We start from the raw sequence: 17,500 nt of genomic DNA on the forward strand, positions 1-17,500 counted from the left end.
GTGAGTGTGACAGGTGTGGTTGTTAAGGCAGCGAAGGTGGTCAGTGATGTGGTGATGGTGGTAGTTGTGGTAGTGGTAGCTATGGTGGTGATAGTAATGTTTAGAATGGAAGTAGTGTGGTAGGAACGTGACTGTAGTAGTAGTAACTGTGGTAGCAGTAGTGATGACAGTCATAGTTAGAATGGTAGAGGCATGGTAGGAATGTGACTGTAGTAGTAATAGTGGTGGTGATGGTGGTAGCTGTGATGATGATAGTTGTTATGACAGGACGTAGTAGAGACGGAGGGAAATCTCTACCTAAATCAACCAAACCAAGACACAAAACTAACAGAATTTCCTCCTTGTATTTTAGTGGCACTTCTACAAGCATTCAGACTTCTTATCTTATCAACACCTGCAGAAGGAGAAGGATAGAAGGAAAGACAAATTCTGATTTCACTGACTTGAAGTAATGCCAGTTTTATTTATTATTTATTCACTTATTTATTTACTGTACCTGACAATGGTACCCCTAGCCCTACACACGGCCCTCTCAAACCCACACCAGCAGAAAGGGGAGAAGGGAAGACTGCAATCTATTTATCTTGTCTATTTATCTATCTATCCATTTATTTAGTTATCTTTTTTACTTCCTCTCTAGTGGCACTCCTAGCCCTAAATGCGGCATCCCTGGTGATCACTAAGGAACACGAGGCCCAAAATCCCACACCAGCAGACAGGGGAGAAGAAAAGCCTGTAACCTATTAATTTCCCTTTTCCTTTCTTTGAATCTAGTGGCACTCCTAGCCCTCACCGCAGCATCCCTGGTGATCGCTAAGGAACACCCTCAAACTCACACCAGCAGACAGGGCAGAAGAAAAGCCTGTCACCTACTAATTTCCCCTTTTCCTTTCTTTCCAGTCGCACTTTTAGCCTTAACCGCGGCGTCCCTGGTGACTGCTAAGGAACACAGCGCCCTCAAACTCACACCAGCGGACGGCCAGGAGGAGGAAGGGGGTCGTCTTCTCTTCACAGGCTCCACCAACCCAAACCAGAGCATTGTGGTTGGGAACTCTGCCATGGTGCTAGTCGGGCTGCTAGTGTTGGCGACGGTGGTAGCTTTGATTGCGGCTGCGTTTTCGGGAAGAGATCGTGGTGGCGATTCAATTGGATATGCTTCTTCGTGAGTATAATGGGGTAGAGTGTGAGAGTTAGAGAAAGTGAAAAAGGGAGGATGCGTGAGATAGAGAGAGATAGAGTATGAGGTGTGTGAGGTGGTGGTAGCTTTGACTGCGGCTGTGTTCCCAGGAAGGGGTCGTGGTGGTGATTCAATTGGATATGCTTCTTCGTGAGTACTCTGGGGTAGAGTGTAAGAGTTAGAGAAAGTGAGAAAGGGAGGATGTGTGAGATAGAAAGAGACAGAGTATGAGGTGTGTGAGGTGGAGTTAGAGAGAGAGAGAGAGAGAGAGAGAGAGGATGAGAGGGTGTATATGTGGTGTGTGTGTGTGTGTGTGTGTGTGTGTGTGTGTGTGTGTGTGTGTGTGTGTGTGTGTGATTATTTTTATTAATTTATTCATGAGTATTTTATTTTATTTTTCATTTAATTTATTTATTTTCAGCCAAAAACTATATCCCTTTCTTTTTTTTTTGTTTTTTCATTAATTTTAGCCTTAAAGTGACTCATTGTGAAAAACTATACTCTTTTCACTCCAACTTGACCTAAAACTGCCGTCTCTCAACCATGAATGCTGAGATGCATCGACAGAGTAACACCTGAATATGATGCCTGTCATGAAGAAGTGTTGCAAAAGGATGAAAGTCTAGACCAAGTTAAGGTGAAAGGAGTATGGTATATATTTCTCTGTACATATGGCCTCATTTACCACCTTCTGGTCTGCGTAGTAGTAGTAGTAGTAGTAGTAGTAACAGTAGTAGTAGTAGTAACAGTAGTAGTAGTAGCAGTACAGTATTGGTAGTATAGTAGTAGTTTTGGGGTGGTGGTGGTAGTAGTAGTAGTAGTAGTAGTAGTAGTAGTAGTAGTAGTAGTAGTAGTAGCAGCAGACACCCCAACCTCATCTGAACATGAGCCCGGTGGACTGCAGGACGAAGCTACCTTTTACCCCCAGTCCACCATCCTCCTTTCGTGGGATAGGGAGGGGATGGAGGGACGTGTGTATAGCCAGGCAGCTCCACCGACAGCCATATCAGTGCCACCACGTGAAGGCGTCCCTCTCACCATGTTGTGTAAATAGTGTACATACATTCCGCTTTCTTTCCCTTGTAAATAATGCCTAACCCAAACTAACCTAGCCCAACCTATCCCCTTTTCCATCCTCCTCGTCCTCGAACCACCTCGTCCTCGGCCCACCTTGTCCTCGAACCACCTCCGTCCTCAACCCTGACCCACACCATCATCGACCTCGTTCTCGACCACAATCCACCTCGTTCTCGACCCGCCATGTCCTCGACCGACCTCGTCCTCGACAAACCCCCAATTTTGAATTTGTCCCACCTCATCCTCGTCCTTGACCTACTTCGTCCTCGATCAACCTCATTCTCAACCACCTCGTTCTCGATTCAACTCGTCCTCGACAAATCCCAAACTTTGAATTTGTCCCTCCTCATCCTCGCCCGTGACCCACCTCGTCCTCGACCACCTCCTTCTCGACCACCTCGTTCTCGACCCACCTCATCCTCGAATCAGGTCCCATGGTTCTGCTCCCAACTACGCCGAGACCTCCTACGCGGTCCATAGGTCTCTCGAGGACGTGGCCAGGAAGGTGGAGTAGGAGGTGGAAGGGTGGAGGAGGAGGTAGTGGAGAAGGAGGGAAGGAGTGGAGAGGGAACCTTGGAGTGTGAGATGAATTATGAAGGAAGGATGGAAGGAAGGAAGAATGGATGGATGGGAGGAAGGAAGGAAGGAAGGAAGGAAGGAAGGAAAGATAAGGAGGGAGGAAAGGAAGGAAGGAAGGAAGGAGAGGGTGAAGTGAGAGAGAGAGAGAGAGAGAATCAGCTAATTTTATCTTCTGTAGTTATAAATGTAAGAATTATTCCTCCTCTCCTCCTCCTCTTCCTCCCTCTCCTTCTCTTCCTCCTCCTCCTCGTCCTTCCCCTCCTCTTCCTCCTCCTCCTTGTTTACTTCATTTGTTTATATTTTTCTTTGTTTTCTTAACAATCCTTGACTCTCTCTCTCTCTCTCTCTCTCTCTCTTTATACCTCATCCCCTTCATACCCCCTCCCCTCCCACACCCAGCCCCCCGGAGACATGAATGACCCCGACGCGTCACATAACCGACAAAGGACAATTCTTTTTAATTTATTTGTAAAGACAGCAAGATAAACATTGTAAATAAACACTGGAATTATTTATCAAGGTTTTAATTATTTACTAACCTATCTATCTATTATCTATCTATTTGTCTATGTATCTATTTCTCCATTAAATCTTGGGCCGATATTTTTACATGGGTTGAGATAGAAAGACAGACAGACAGACACAGATGGATAGACAGACAGAGATACAGATATATATATATATATATATATATATATATATATATATATATAGACAGATAGATAGATAGACAGATAGATAGATAGATAGATGGAGAAATAGACTACTGACAGAACCCAAAACAGACAGACAGACAGAGAGACGGATAGAGACGTATGGACGGACCAACAGACAGACAGACAGAAAGATAGACATAAATATATAGACTGACAGACAGATTGACACAGCCCAAAAGAGAGATGGACGGAGAGACAGAATTTGCTTAGACAGACAACCCACAGAAAGATGCACGGCCCGACAGACAGACAGACAGACACAGACATATGAAACTGATTGATAGACAGATGGACTAACTGACACACGGCCGAACAGACAGACACAGACAGACAACCAGCTAGCCAAATATAAAAAAAAATGAATCCACTCTGTCTACGTCACTATGTTGATGGATCGAAATATTTATTGTTATTATTCCCCTACCAGACGATTTTACTCAGCTCAGGAAAGGCCCCTCGTACTCATGGGGTTTATTAAAGCTATCACTAACCCCTCCAGCTCTAAAAGTCGATCCTAAGCTGAATAAAATCGTCTGGAAATAGTACATAGAGATGACACGGGTTTAGTGGACTAGTTACCCTTAAATATAAACCGTTTTCTTCAATTTGTTGCGAGAGAAAATGGGAACTTGAAGCACTATCCAATCTCTCTCTCTCTCACGAACAGGTTGATTTTTCTCTAACTCACACACCCCTCACTCACATATCTCTTTACTCCATACCTACATCTCTTCCTCGGTCTCCCCCTTCAACCTCTCTTCTCCATCTCTTCCTCGGTCTCCCCCTTCAACCTCTCTTCTCCATCTCCTCCTCGGCCTCCCCCTTCAACCTCTCTTCTCCATCCCTTCCTCGGTCTGCTCCTCCCCATCCTCCACCTCATCCTCGGTCTCCCTCTACCCCTCCATATCATCTTCGGTCTTCCCCTCCCACTCCCCAATCATTTCACACACACACACTCTCCTAGTCAGTCTCTTTTTCATCATTCTCTCCACAAGGCAAAAATAAAATAAAATAAATTCCTGGGTATAGCACTGGAGTAAAGAATTTAATATAGATAAAAGATTTAAAAAAAAAAACAATAAAAACAAACAAATAAGTGGAAGAATTTAGCTTATATTTTTTGTTTACTCAGGAAGACGAGAGAGAGAGAGAGAGAGAGAGAGAGAGAGAGAGAGAGAGAGAGAGAGAGAGAACTGCTAAAAAGTGCGTGAAAGTGAGTGGAAGAAAAGCTGTTGCCTTAAAAAAAACACCACACACACACACACACACACACACACACACACACACACAGTATCAACCTAAGACCGCACACCAGAGGGAAATAAAACTAAGCTTCGTATACACACACACACACACACACACACACACACTACTAACCTAAGATCACACATCTGAGGGAAATAAAACTAAGCTTCGTACACACACACACACACACACACACACACACACACACACACACACACACACACACAGCCGGCTCAGTGGTAACGCTCTCGCTTAGCATCTGCTAAGACGGAGGTTCGCGCCTAGCTCGGATGCGATAAGTTTCACTGACGAAGCGGGTGGTCACAGTCCTCCCTGAGCAAGAGGATGGGTGTGTGCGTGTGTTAAGGTCAAGATCGGACTATATGAGCTCTCAGGTCTCTTCCGGGAGGGTAAAATGCTGATGATCACAACCATCACGTGATCTTGACCGACCCGGTGAATTACACAGACAGTACCACCCGAAGACCGCACACTTGAGGGAAATGAAACTGAGCTTCACACACACACACACACACACACACACACACACACACACACACACACAATAAAAAATGGCTAGTGCTGAGCTAAAACCATGCACTTATGACACTACAGATACACAAGTTTCAATAACACAAAAGAAATAATATACGAACGCAACGCAGTAGGACATGAACGAAAATAAGAAAATAATACTAATGATGATGATAATAATAATAATAATAATAATAATAATAATAACAATAATAATAATGCTATGAACTTTGACTCCCCCCAAAAATACCTTCATATATGTATCAATTACACGAAAGAAAGAGACACGAACGTAACGCAATTAACACAAAACATGAACACAACCCTGTGAGGCAATTATAACAAAACATACACTAATAATAATAATAATAATAATAATAATAATAACTCACCTTCAGCTATACACTTTCACTTTTCAATTCTACTTACGTGTCATATTCGTCTTCAAGTTCCTCACTGATCTTGAGTCAAATGATCACCTGCTGCCTATACCCTTTTCACTCTCACCTGGCCTAAAATTGCCATCTCATGAATACCGAATCAAGCAATATTAACACTAGAATAGGGTGCTAGTCACGAAGAAGTGCTATGGAGAGGATGGAGAGCCGTAGCATTATATTTTTACGACACTGACCTAAGCGATATCCCAAGCAAAGGTGAAAAAATGAAGACAAGATGTTAATCATTTTTCTCTGATCATTTTCCATTTTTGAGAGAACAGATTTGATGGCCGCCTTTTGGATTTTTTCTTTTATAATATACCTGTAGAAGAGAGTTATTCCCCTCCATATAGCGGTACCTCTTCCATGTATGCAACAGGTCAACTCTGGAACTGTCTCCCTAAGTCTGTATTTCCTACTGCCCATGATCTCCAGTCTTTTAATCGCAGTGTGTCCAGGCATCTCGAAATGAACGGATCTTGAATCTGGCTCTCTGTTATCTAGTCTTTATTCTTTCTTGGAGGGAACAATTTTCAGGTTTCTGGCCTTGGGTTCCTTTTTCCTTGCATTAAAAAAAATTATTAAAAAAATGCAAGAAGTGTAGTGGTATTATTGAGTTTATTTTTTTCATGTTCGGAATATTTTAGAGATTCTGTACGTCTGTCACATGATGGAAAGCGAGAGACTGACAAGGAGAGTGTAAGTGAGGTGCAGGGGGGTGAGGAAAAGGGAGGCCAAGGATGAGATGGAGGGATGGAGTGGAGAGGTATATGAGAGACGGAGGTGTGAGCTGGGAGCAGGGCAGTGAAATGGCGGGGGACAGGACGACAAGGAGGCGATTTGTTTGTGGCCTTACGGGATAACGGCGTCTGGCAATAGATCTCACATGATAATAATTTTAAGACTGTAATTCTTATCTTACTATTAAAAAAAAACACACACAAATGGAAAGAAAGAAAAGTATTTGACCATATATATCAAATCTAAACCATCCTCACCTGCAGTCCACGGAGTTCACGTTCAGATAAATCAACTATACCAATACAACAGCCAATCAGGAGCTTATTAAAGATCTCTAAGCTCCAATTACCTATACTCTATTCACTCTAACTTGGCTCAGAGATTCGTCCTTTAGTTACGGCTTATGTGGTGCAGTGAAGACAATACTACGGCTCTACATCCATTCCACAGCACATCATAGTGATTTGGTGTTAGGTGGTGGTGATCATCATCCACTCACTTGATGTAGTGCTGCTTACTTCTTCCTTCACCTTTATCATTCCGTGTCTGCTCTCCTCTCTTCCTACTTCTCCCTTTCCTTCCTGTCACTTTTTATTACCTTTCCACTTCAGGTGACTTTACAATACGTGACAGGCCTAACTGTTTCTTGTAACTCTGGAAACATTTACAACGCTGGGTGGTAACCATATAACCAAGTTACGAGGTAATGTGGAGCCTACTATGGTACCCCTGTTAACTGGATGGAAAGACATATGCAGCGTCCATCCGGGAACCAAATCTCCACACGTATCCCCACGCTTCACTGTTGCAAGGCGTCATCTACACGGGAATGTTGGTTCACTACACAAAAATACCCAACAGAGGTGATTGCTTGCCTGCGGTTGATGGGTCTGCTCGGCCAAATAGACTGGGGTTCATCAACAACAACATTATCCGTGACTAGCACCATTATCTAGTATACTTCTCTTGCTACAATCCAGCATTCAAGATGGAGATGGCAATTTTACGCCTAGCAAAAGTGAACAGGGTATAGGCTTAAGTCAATAGTGTTTCCTGGGGTAAGTTGCCGCCAAATATTTTCAAACTACAATTTACAGATTATATGCATTGTAAAAAAGCCAATGTACGTGTGTGTGTGTGTGTGTGTGTGTGTGTGTGTGTGTGTGTGTGTGTGTGTGTGTGTGTGTGTGTGTGGTCAATAAATATCTATATATCTATCTGTGGTCAAAATCCATCTACCAACCTATGTGTCATAAATACCTGTCTATCTATCTGTGTGTGGTAAATATCTATTTATCCATCTATCTATCTGTGTGAGGTAAATATCTATCTATTAATCTATTTATGATCAACAAATATCTATCTACTAATCATAATCACCAAATTTACCTATCTATCCATCCATCACAATATCTGCCGTCAAAATCTGTCAATCAATCTATCTATCCATCTATCTATCCGTGTGTGTGGTCAATATCCATCTATCTATCTGTATGTGAGGGTGGTCCACAAATATCTAAATCTATCTATCTATTAATCTATCTATCTACCTATTTATCTATCTATCTATCCATCCGTCCATCCACCTGTGTGTTGTCAAAGTCTATCTATGTGTGTGTGTGTGTGTGTGTGTGTGTGTGTGTGTGTAACTCAATGCCAGTACTTACATTGACGTACATGTACACCTGATGACGTTGCATCCGTACACACCTGTAATTAGACAATATAATTACTCATGAGGAAGGTATGCGGAAAGACAATTATTATTATTATTATCATTATTATTATTATTAAAACGATTGCTAAATACTACTACAATCAGTTTTACTTATTATTATTATTATTATTATTATTATTATTATTATTATTACTACTACTACTACTACTGCTCTACTGGTAATAGATGTAGTAGTAGTTGTAGTAGTAGTAGTCGTAGCAGCAGCAGCAGTAGTAGTAGTAGTAGTAGCAGCAGCAGTAGTAATAGTGAAGATGTAAGGAGAGAGAGGGAGAGAGAGAGAGAGAGAGAGTTCCTGATACCTACAATGAGAGTAAATTTAGGGGAAAGATAGCCGTTTTTCTTCAGTCCCTCATTTAAGAAGAAAACGGAGGACAAAAACAGAAAATGCCGGTACTTATTCCAGTCCCTTTACCATACGAGAGAGAGAGAGAGAGAGAGAGAGAGAGAGAGAGAGAGAGAGAGAGAGAGATGCTGCTCACATTAACACCAACTTTCTTACATTCAAACCACTTTCATTTTCACACACACACACACACACACACACACACACACAACACGCAACATTCTATTAGGCCCTACACACACACACACACACACACCGCTCGCTGGTGCAGTGGTAACGCTCTCGCTTGCCAACTTGTGGACGGGAGTTCGCGCCTCGCTCAGGTTGCGAAAAAGTTTTCACTGACGAAGTGGGTGGTTACTGTCCCCCTTGAGCAAGGGGACGGGTGTGTGTGTGTGTGTGTGAAGGTCACAGCCTTGCCCTTAGATCGGACTATATGAGCTCTCAGCTCCCTTCCGGGAGGGTAAAAGCTGACGATCACGACCATCAAAGTGATCCTGACCGACCCGGTGAATTACACACAACATCCCATTAGACCCTAGACATGCACACACACACACACACACACACACACACTCAAGCAAGCCAATTAAAACAAGCAAGCAAGCATAAAACACCAATTAACCAACCATACACCTACCAACCCAGTCTCCGTTTTCTATGCCCTACAAACTTACAGGGGGTCCTAAGCCAAATGGTGCATGTGTCTGTGTGTTTGTGGTTTTTCGCTGCTGTAAACCTCATTGTGGGTGTTTTAACTCTCTGCTTGAACTATAAGGGACTCAGAGGGGTAGGGGAGGTGAGGGGAGAGCAGGGGAGAAAGGGAGGGAAGGGTAGGAGGGAAGGGAGGGGAGGAGGGAGGGAAGAGGATGGGTGTGGTTGGGAGTTTAGGGCTGGGGTATGTTTGTGGGTTAGGATGTTAGTGGTGTGTGTGTGTGTGTGTGTAAGGTAGTGACGTATGTGTATGTGCGTTTGATAGAGATGTCTAAGTGTGTGTGTGTGTGTGTGTGTGTGTGTGTGTGTGTGTGTGTGTGTGTGTGTGTGTGTAAGGTAGTGACGTATGTGTATGTGCGTTTGATAGAGATGTCTGTGTGTGTGTGTGTGTGTGTGTGTGTGTGTGTGTGTGTGTGTGTGTGTGTGTGTGTGTGTGTGTGTGTGTGTGTGAAACTGGATCCCATCATTCTAGCGCCTTACATTCCTCAACTCTCCAAGAGTGAAATTGCTGACATCACACACACACACACACACACACACACACACACACACACACACGCGCGCGCTCGCGCAATCCCTCTCTCTCTCTCTCTCATCATTATCACAACCAGTTCTGTCTTTCTGAACTGTCTGGCACCAGGTCTTCCCATCAAGGCGGGCACGCAGCATCCCTTACCACACACTCACATTTTCCATCATCCTCATTTAATAATAATAAAGATGAAAAAAATAAAGTTAAAATAAACGATTAATTCTGAAACAGGTCATTCTAGTTCTAAATGGGTATGCGTATGATCCTAACACCTCTTTCAAAGCGATTTATTCTTCACTATACACCTGAATATCCTTTATGTTAATGATACTTCGTCGATATTAAAACAATATTCATACAGGAAAATATTACGGTCCAAAACGCAAGATAAATCGCTCAGGAAAATGTGTTAAGAAGCCTCCTATTCACTCTTATAAAGGCAATTTCATGGATTTAATTTTTTATTATTTTTGGCTCTTTTTATTAATTTATTTATTTGTTTATCTTGATTTATTTTTGATGCTCTAATATTGTTAGGTTTCTTTCTTTGATTGTTTATTTCTTTTTGTTTAGACAGTTCATGTGTACATTTAGATACGATGCGCACACACACACACACACACACACACACACACACACACACACACACACACACACACACACACACACAACACACACACACACAGCTTCACAAACCCACACCTATACTAAAACATTCCTCCCCTCACACACACACACACACACACACACACACACACACACACACACACACACACACACACACACACACACACGCACGCACGCACGCGCGCTCTACCCCACCAACCACCATGGGACCAAGCAAGCAATTACACGCAAGCTAACGACTCCCTTGCTCCCGATACCTGAGAGAGAGAGAAAGAGAGAGAGAGAGAGAGAGAGAGAGAGAGAGAGAGAGAGAGAGAGATTTATACGAACTACACATATGTTAATATCTGAATGATCAACCTTTAATATTTATAGAAAAAATTGAGAGAGAGAGAGAGAGAGAGAGAGAGAGAGAGAGAGAGACGAACTACACATGTTAATATCTGAATGATCAACCTTTAATATTGAGAGAGAGAGAGAGAGAGAGAGAGAGAGAGAGAGAGAGAGAGAGAGAGAGAGAGAGAGAGAGAGAGAGAGAGAGAGAGTCAGCTGTCAACGTAATGGTTAAGGGTGTGGGGAAAGAGAGAGAGAGAGACACCTGACGATGGGAGAGTATATATAAGCCCATGACGACGCAAACAAACGCATTGCTCAGTTGACTACCGTACTGCACACAACAACAACAACTACAACAACAACTACTACAACAACAACTACTACTACTTCTACTTCTACAACAATCACCAAAATCACATCAACAACAATCACAACAACTACAGCAAGAGCAAGAGCAGTGCCGTCTTCATCTCGACTCGAAATCCCTCGACCAAAACAAACATGGCTTTTAAAGGTACTACGAACGCAAATAATTTTCTCATTTTTCTTCAGTTTATCCGGTTTAACTTTTTTTTTTCTTAGTCTGGTTTGCAAATTAATACGCCTGATTTAATAAACTTCCTGAATTTTGAAAGGACGGGTAAATGTATCCTGAAATATGATAAAAATGTGCATGGTTTGTGGACATGTGGATGGTGTCTGGTGTCAAAAATTGGAACGAAATGGAAATCAAACTTTAATCACTTTTTCTGCCTCATTTTTCCCCAGGATTGTTGCTGTACCTCCTCGTGCTGTTCCTGATCGCATGCAGCCACGCTTTAGAACAGCAGGAACACAAGCAACAGCAGGAGGTGAAGGCGAAACAGCTAAAACAGGAAGGGAGCAGCGAAGGAAGGAGTCTGGGGGAACAACAGAAAACGAAGGTAGAAGAGGACGATGGGGAGGGGATACTGATGAAAACACGCGACGGGGCCAACATTAGTGACGAAAAGGAAGGCGATGGACGGTTTTTCTTCACCAGCACCGCCAGCACCTCCCCCACGTACACCGTAACCATCGGGAGCTCCACCATTGCGCTGTTCGTGCTTGTTTTGGTGCTTACTTTGGTGGCTGGAGCGGTGATTGGAGCGACGTTCTTGGGGGAGGCTGCAAGGGAGGAGGTCTCATCTTACGCGGCCGATCCCACGTGAGTTAAGATGGAGAGAGAGAGACAGAGAGAGAGAGAGAGAGAGAGTATGATGGTTTAAATGGGGGAAAGTGTTTATAAGGGTGTTGTGCACGAATGGGGTGGGGGTGAGGGTGAGGGGAAGGGTGTGAGGATGAGGGGAGAATGAGAGGAAGAGTGTAAGGGTGAGGAGAGAGTGAGGGGAAGGGTGTGAGGGTGAGGGGACTGAGGGGAAGGATGTGAGGGTGAGGGGAGAGTGAAGGAATGGGTGTGAGGGTGAGGAGAGAGGAGTGAGAAGGGTGTGAAGGTGTGGTGTGTTGTTGAGTGGGGTGGATGTGTCTCTTCACACAATTTTTACTCTTGAACCCACCATTTCTCTTTAATCTCTCTCTCTCTCTCTCTCTCTCATTATCTATTTACCGTCACAAGCATATACCTACTTATCTATCTACCTATGTACCAATCTAAATAACAATGTATCAAGGCCTGTTTATCCATCTACCTATCTATCCATCAATCTATCTATCTATGCATCTAACTATCCCTGGGTAAGAATCTGCAGTCTACCCTGTATTCCCAGGTCCTACGCCTCCGCCCCATCCCACGAAGAGAGTTCCTACGTCGTGCACAGAATCCTGGAGGAGGCGCAGGCGAAGTATGAGTGATAGAAGGATTATATAGTAACTTATTCATCATCCTACCTCACCCTATCCTACCCTTCCCTCCCCTGTTTTCCTCTACCTCACCTTACCCTACCCAACCCTACCCTACCCTGTCTTACTCTACCTCACCACACCCTACTACACCCTACCCTACCTCACCTTACCCAACCGAATCCTACCCCACCCCATTCTACCACAGCTCCTCCTATCCTCCTTCACCATATCCTACCTCACCCTACCCTGCCTCACCGTACTCAGCCTAATCTTACCCCAGCTCATCCTATCTTGCCTCACCCTATCCTATCTAACTCTACCCTGCCTCAGCTTACCCTACCTAATAGTGCCCTGTCTCACCCCACCCTACCGTTCCCACCCTCGCTAACCCCTACCTTTTTTTTTTTTTTTTTTCTTAATGTGTCCGACTCTGGGCATAGGCTTCACAGCCTGCTATCAAGGCCCAGCAGTCCTCCTACATACCATACACCTCTACATGTCACCACTTCGGCGCTAACACCCACCGTCCATATTGAATACATGCTAGGGCTGTCTCATACAGGACTGGTGTATTGGTATTAGCGGGGGTATTTTTACGACATGTCGGCGGGTCTTCTGGTAGATCAGTAAAGCCTGATTTAATGAAATTCAAATCCTTAAACTGTTCCCTGCCCCAGCCGGGATTCGAACCTGGGTCCGTAAGGACAGCAGGCCACCTCTCTACCGATTGAGCCACCGCCTCCCCTAGCCCTGCATCTGACTATCATTCCATATAGATTGACTGCATGACCGGACCTTCACAGTGGGAGTGTGAATAACCCTTTTCCAAACTAGCCAAGTACGAACGAGGAAGAAGTGTCTATAGAAAGTGTTATATGTGAAAATAGGAGTTGTATTGGCTATGTTTATTCGTGTCAACAATAAGAGATGTATTGGTTATATGTGCGTCAGAGTGATCAGCCTTTCCCCACGCTGACAGACAAATGGGGAGGGGGTGTCTGCAGGAAGAGTGATGCATGTGAAAGTCTAAGTTGTATTGGCTATGTGTATGGATGTCAGAGTCTGTATGTCACTGTCAGAACCGCTATGCTTATGTGCGTCAGACTGATTAACCCTTCCTCACGCTGACAGATAAATGGGGAAGGGGTGTCTGTGGGAAGAGTGATGCATGTGAAAGTCTAAGTTGTATTGGCTATGTGTATGGATGTCAGAGTCTGTATGTCACTCTCAGAACCAACACAGTGCAAATACATGTAAATATCTGAATGCACATAATTACAAGGACCGTTAGCTATGGGTACGCAAGGTCACAAGTCGAGTACGCTGACCACCAAGCCACTGCAGCTCCTATTCTACCCCTGGATGCCCCTATATCACCCTGACTCACCCTACCCTACTGTAAATATCCTTGCCTAATCCTGCCCTGCCCCACCCAATTCTGAATCACCCTACCTTGCCCCTCCCAAGCCTGCCTCACCCTACCCTGCCGCACCCAACCTCATATCACTGTATCCTACCTCCCTCAATCCTGCATGACCCTACCCTCCTCCCTCACCCTATCCTGCTCTACTCAACCCTGCCTGACCCTACAGCACCACACAGTACCCTGTCTGACCCTACCCTACCTCATCCTGCCCTGCCTCACCCAATCCTGCCTAAACAAACCCTACCTCATTTTACCGTGCATCACCCTACAATGTCTCACACTCCCCTCCGCTATCCTGCCCTTCCTCACCTAACCCTACCCTGCCAAACCAAACCCAGCCATATCCTTCACTCCTCTGCCCTACCCTGCATGACCCGACCCTGCCTCACCCTACTATACCCATCCCTACCACGACTCACCATACCCTACCCTAACCTACCCAATCCTCTCACCCTATCCTGTCCCACCCAATTCTGCATCACCCTATCCTACCTCACCCTACCTTGCCACACCCCACCCCCATTCACTCTGTCTCACTCTACTTCATCCTAACCTACTCCGCCCATCCCCATTTCACCCTAGTCTGTCTCACACTACCCTGGTACCCCCTGAACCTTCCCACCTCACCCTACCCCACCCACACCCTCACCCTACCTCACTCACACCCTCACCCACACCCTACCTCACCCACACCCGCATCCTACCTCACCCACAGCCTCATCCTACCCCACCCACAGCATCACCCTACCCCACCCACAGCATCACCCAACCCCACCCCCTCATTCACCCTACCCCACCCCCTCATTCACCCTACCCCACCCCTACCCTCATCCTACCCCACCCACACCCTCACCCTACCCCACCCCTATCCTCACCCACAATCTCACCCTACCCCATCCCCACCCTCATCCTACCTCACCCAAACCCTCACCTTACTCCATCCACATCCTCACCCTACCTAACCCACACCCTCACCCTATCTAACCCACACCCTCACCCTACCTAACCCACACCCTCACCCTACCCCATCCACACTCTCACCCAACCCCATCCACACCCTTACCCTACCCGACCCACTCCTTCACCCTACCCCACCCCTACCCTCGCACACTCTCACCCTACCTCACCTAAACCCTCACCCTACCCCACCCACACCCTCACACACACTCTCACCCTACCCCATCCACACCCTCACTCTACCTCACCCACACCCTCACCCTACCCCACCCACACCCTCACCCGACCCCACCCACACCCTCATCCTAATTCACCCACACCCTCATCCTACTCTACCCAACAAACCCTCACCCTACGCCACCCACACCCTACCCCACTCACACCCTCATCCTACCCCACCCACAACCTCACCTTACCTCACTTACGCCCTCACCCTACCCCACACAAACCCTCGCCCTACCCCTCCCACATCCTCACCCTACCCTACCCACACCCTGATCCTACCCCACCCATACCCTCGCCCTACCACTCCCACATCCTCACCCTACCTCACCCACAGCCTCACCCTACCCCCCCCACACCCTCACCCTACCCCATCCACACACTCACCCTACCTTAACCACACCCTACACCACCCACACCCTCATCCTATCCCACTCACATCCTCACCCTACCCCACCCACACCCTCACCCTACCCAACCCACAACCTCACCATACCTCACTCACACCCACATCCTATCCCACCCAAACCCTCATCCTACTTCACCCACACCCTCACCCTACCCCACCCACACCCTCATCCTATCCCCACCCACACCCTCATCCTATCCCCACCCACACCCTCATCCTACCTCACCCACACCCTCACCCTACCCCACCCACACCCTCACCCTACCCCACCCAAACCCTCACCCTACCCCACCCCCACCCTACCCTACCCACACCGTCACCCTACCCCACCCACACTCTCACCCTACCTCACCTACACCCTCACCTTATCCCACCTACACCCTCACCCTACCTCACCCACACCCTCACCCAACCCCATCCATACCCTCACCCTACCTCACCCACACCCCCACCCTACCCAACCCACACCTTCACCCTACCCCACCCACATCCTCAACCTACCCCACCCACACCCTCACTCTATCCCACTCACACCCTCACCCTACCCCACCCACACCTTACCTCACCCACACCCTCACCCTACCTCACCCACACCCTCACCCTACCTCACCTAAACCCTCATCCTACCCAACCCACATCCTCACCCTACCTCACCCACACCCTCACCCTACCCCACCCACACCCTCACCCTACCTCACCCACACCCTCACCCTGCCCCACCCACACCCTCACCCTACCCCACCCACACCCTCACCCTACCCCACCCACAACCTCACCCTACCCCACCCATAACCTCACCCTACCCCACCCACACACTCACCCTACCCCACCCACACCCTCACCCTACCTCACCCACACCCTCACCCTACCCCACCCACACCCTACCCTACCCACACCCTCACCCTACCCCACCCACACCCTCACCCTACCTCACCAACACCCTCACCCTATCCCACCTACACCCTCACCCTACCTCACCCAACCCCATCCTTATCATCACCCTACCTCACCCACACCCCCACCCTACCCCACCCACACCCTCACCCTACCCCACCCACATCCTTAACCTACCCCACCGACACCCTCACCCTACCCCACCCACACCCCCACTCTACCCCACCCACACCCTCACCCTACCCCATCCACACCCTCACCCTACCCCTTACCTCACCTACACCCTCACCCTACCTCACCCACACCCTCACCCTACCTCACCCACACCCTCACCCTACCCCATCCAAACCCTCACCCTACCTCACCCACACCCTCACCCTACCTCACCCACACCCTCACCCTACCTCACCCACACGCTCACCCTACCTCACCTAAACCCTCACCCACACGCTCACCCTACCTCACCTAAACCCTCATCCTACCCAACCCACATCCTCACCCTACCTCACCCACACCCTTACCCTGCCCCACCCACACCCTCATCCTACCTCACCCACACCCTCACCCTACCTCACCCACATCCTCACCCTACCCCACCCACACCCTCACCCTGCCCCACCCACAACCTGACCCTACCTCACCCACACCCTCACCCTACCCCACCCACACCCTCACCCTACCCCACCCACAACCTCACCCTACCCCACCCACAACCTCACCCACACCCTCACCCTACCCCACCCACACCCTCACCCTACCCCACTCACACCCTCACCCTACCCCACCCCCACCCTACCCTACCCACACCGTCACCCTACCCCACCCACACCCTCACCCTACCTCACCAACACCCTCACCCTATCCCACCTATACCCTCACCCTACCTCACCCAACCCCATCCATATCCTTACCCTACCTCACCCACACCCCCACCCTACCCCACCCACACCCTCACCCTACCCCACCCACATC

At 47.2% G+C, this 17,500-nt stretch overlaps 1 protein-coding gene across 1 annotated transcript in view; it reads left to right on the plus strand.

Annotated features, from left to right (window-relative positions):
• LOC145395880 (uncharacterized) overlaps nucleotides 1-2,768 on the plus strand; it is a 4,256-nt gene extending 1,488 nt beyond the window's left edge. The window contains exons 2-3 of the mRNA XM_080269403.1: nucleotides 901-1,162; nucleotides 2,684-2,768. Of these exons, the coding sequence (XP_080125529.1) occupies nucleotides 901-1,162; nucleotides 2,684-2,768 (347 nt within the window). The remainder of the gene's footprint in view (nucleotides 1-900; nucleotides 1,163-2,683) is intronic.
• The last annotated feature ends 14,732 nt before the right edge of the window (nucleotides 2,769-17,500 follow it).

This window comes from Coenobita brevimanus, chromosome 33 (genome assembly GCF_032717465.1).
Source record: "Coenobita brevimanus isolate Jiangsu-jjx chromosome 33, ASM3271746v2, whole genome shotgun sequence".
Taxonomy (NCBI): Eukaryota; Metazoa; Arthropoda; class Malacostraca; order Decapoda; family Coenobitidae; genus Coenobita; species Coenobita brevimanus.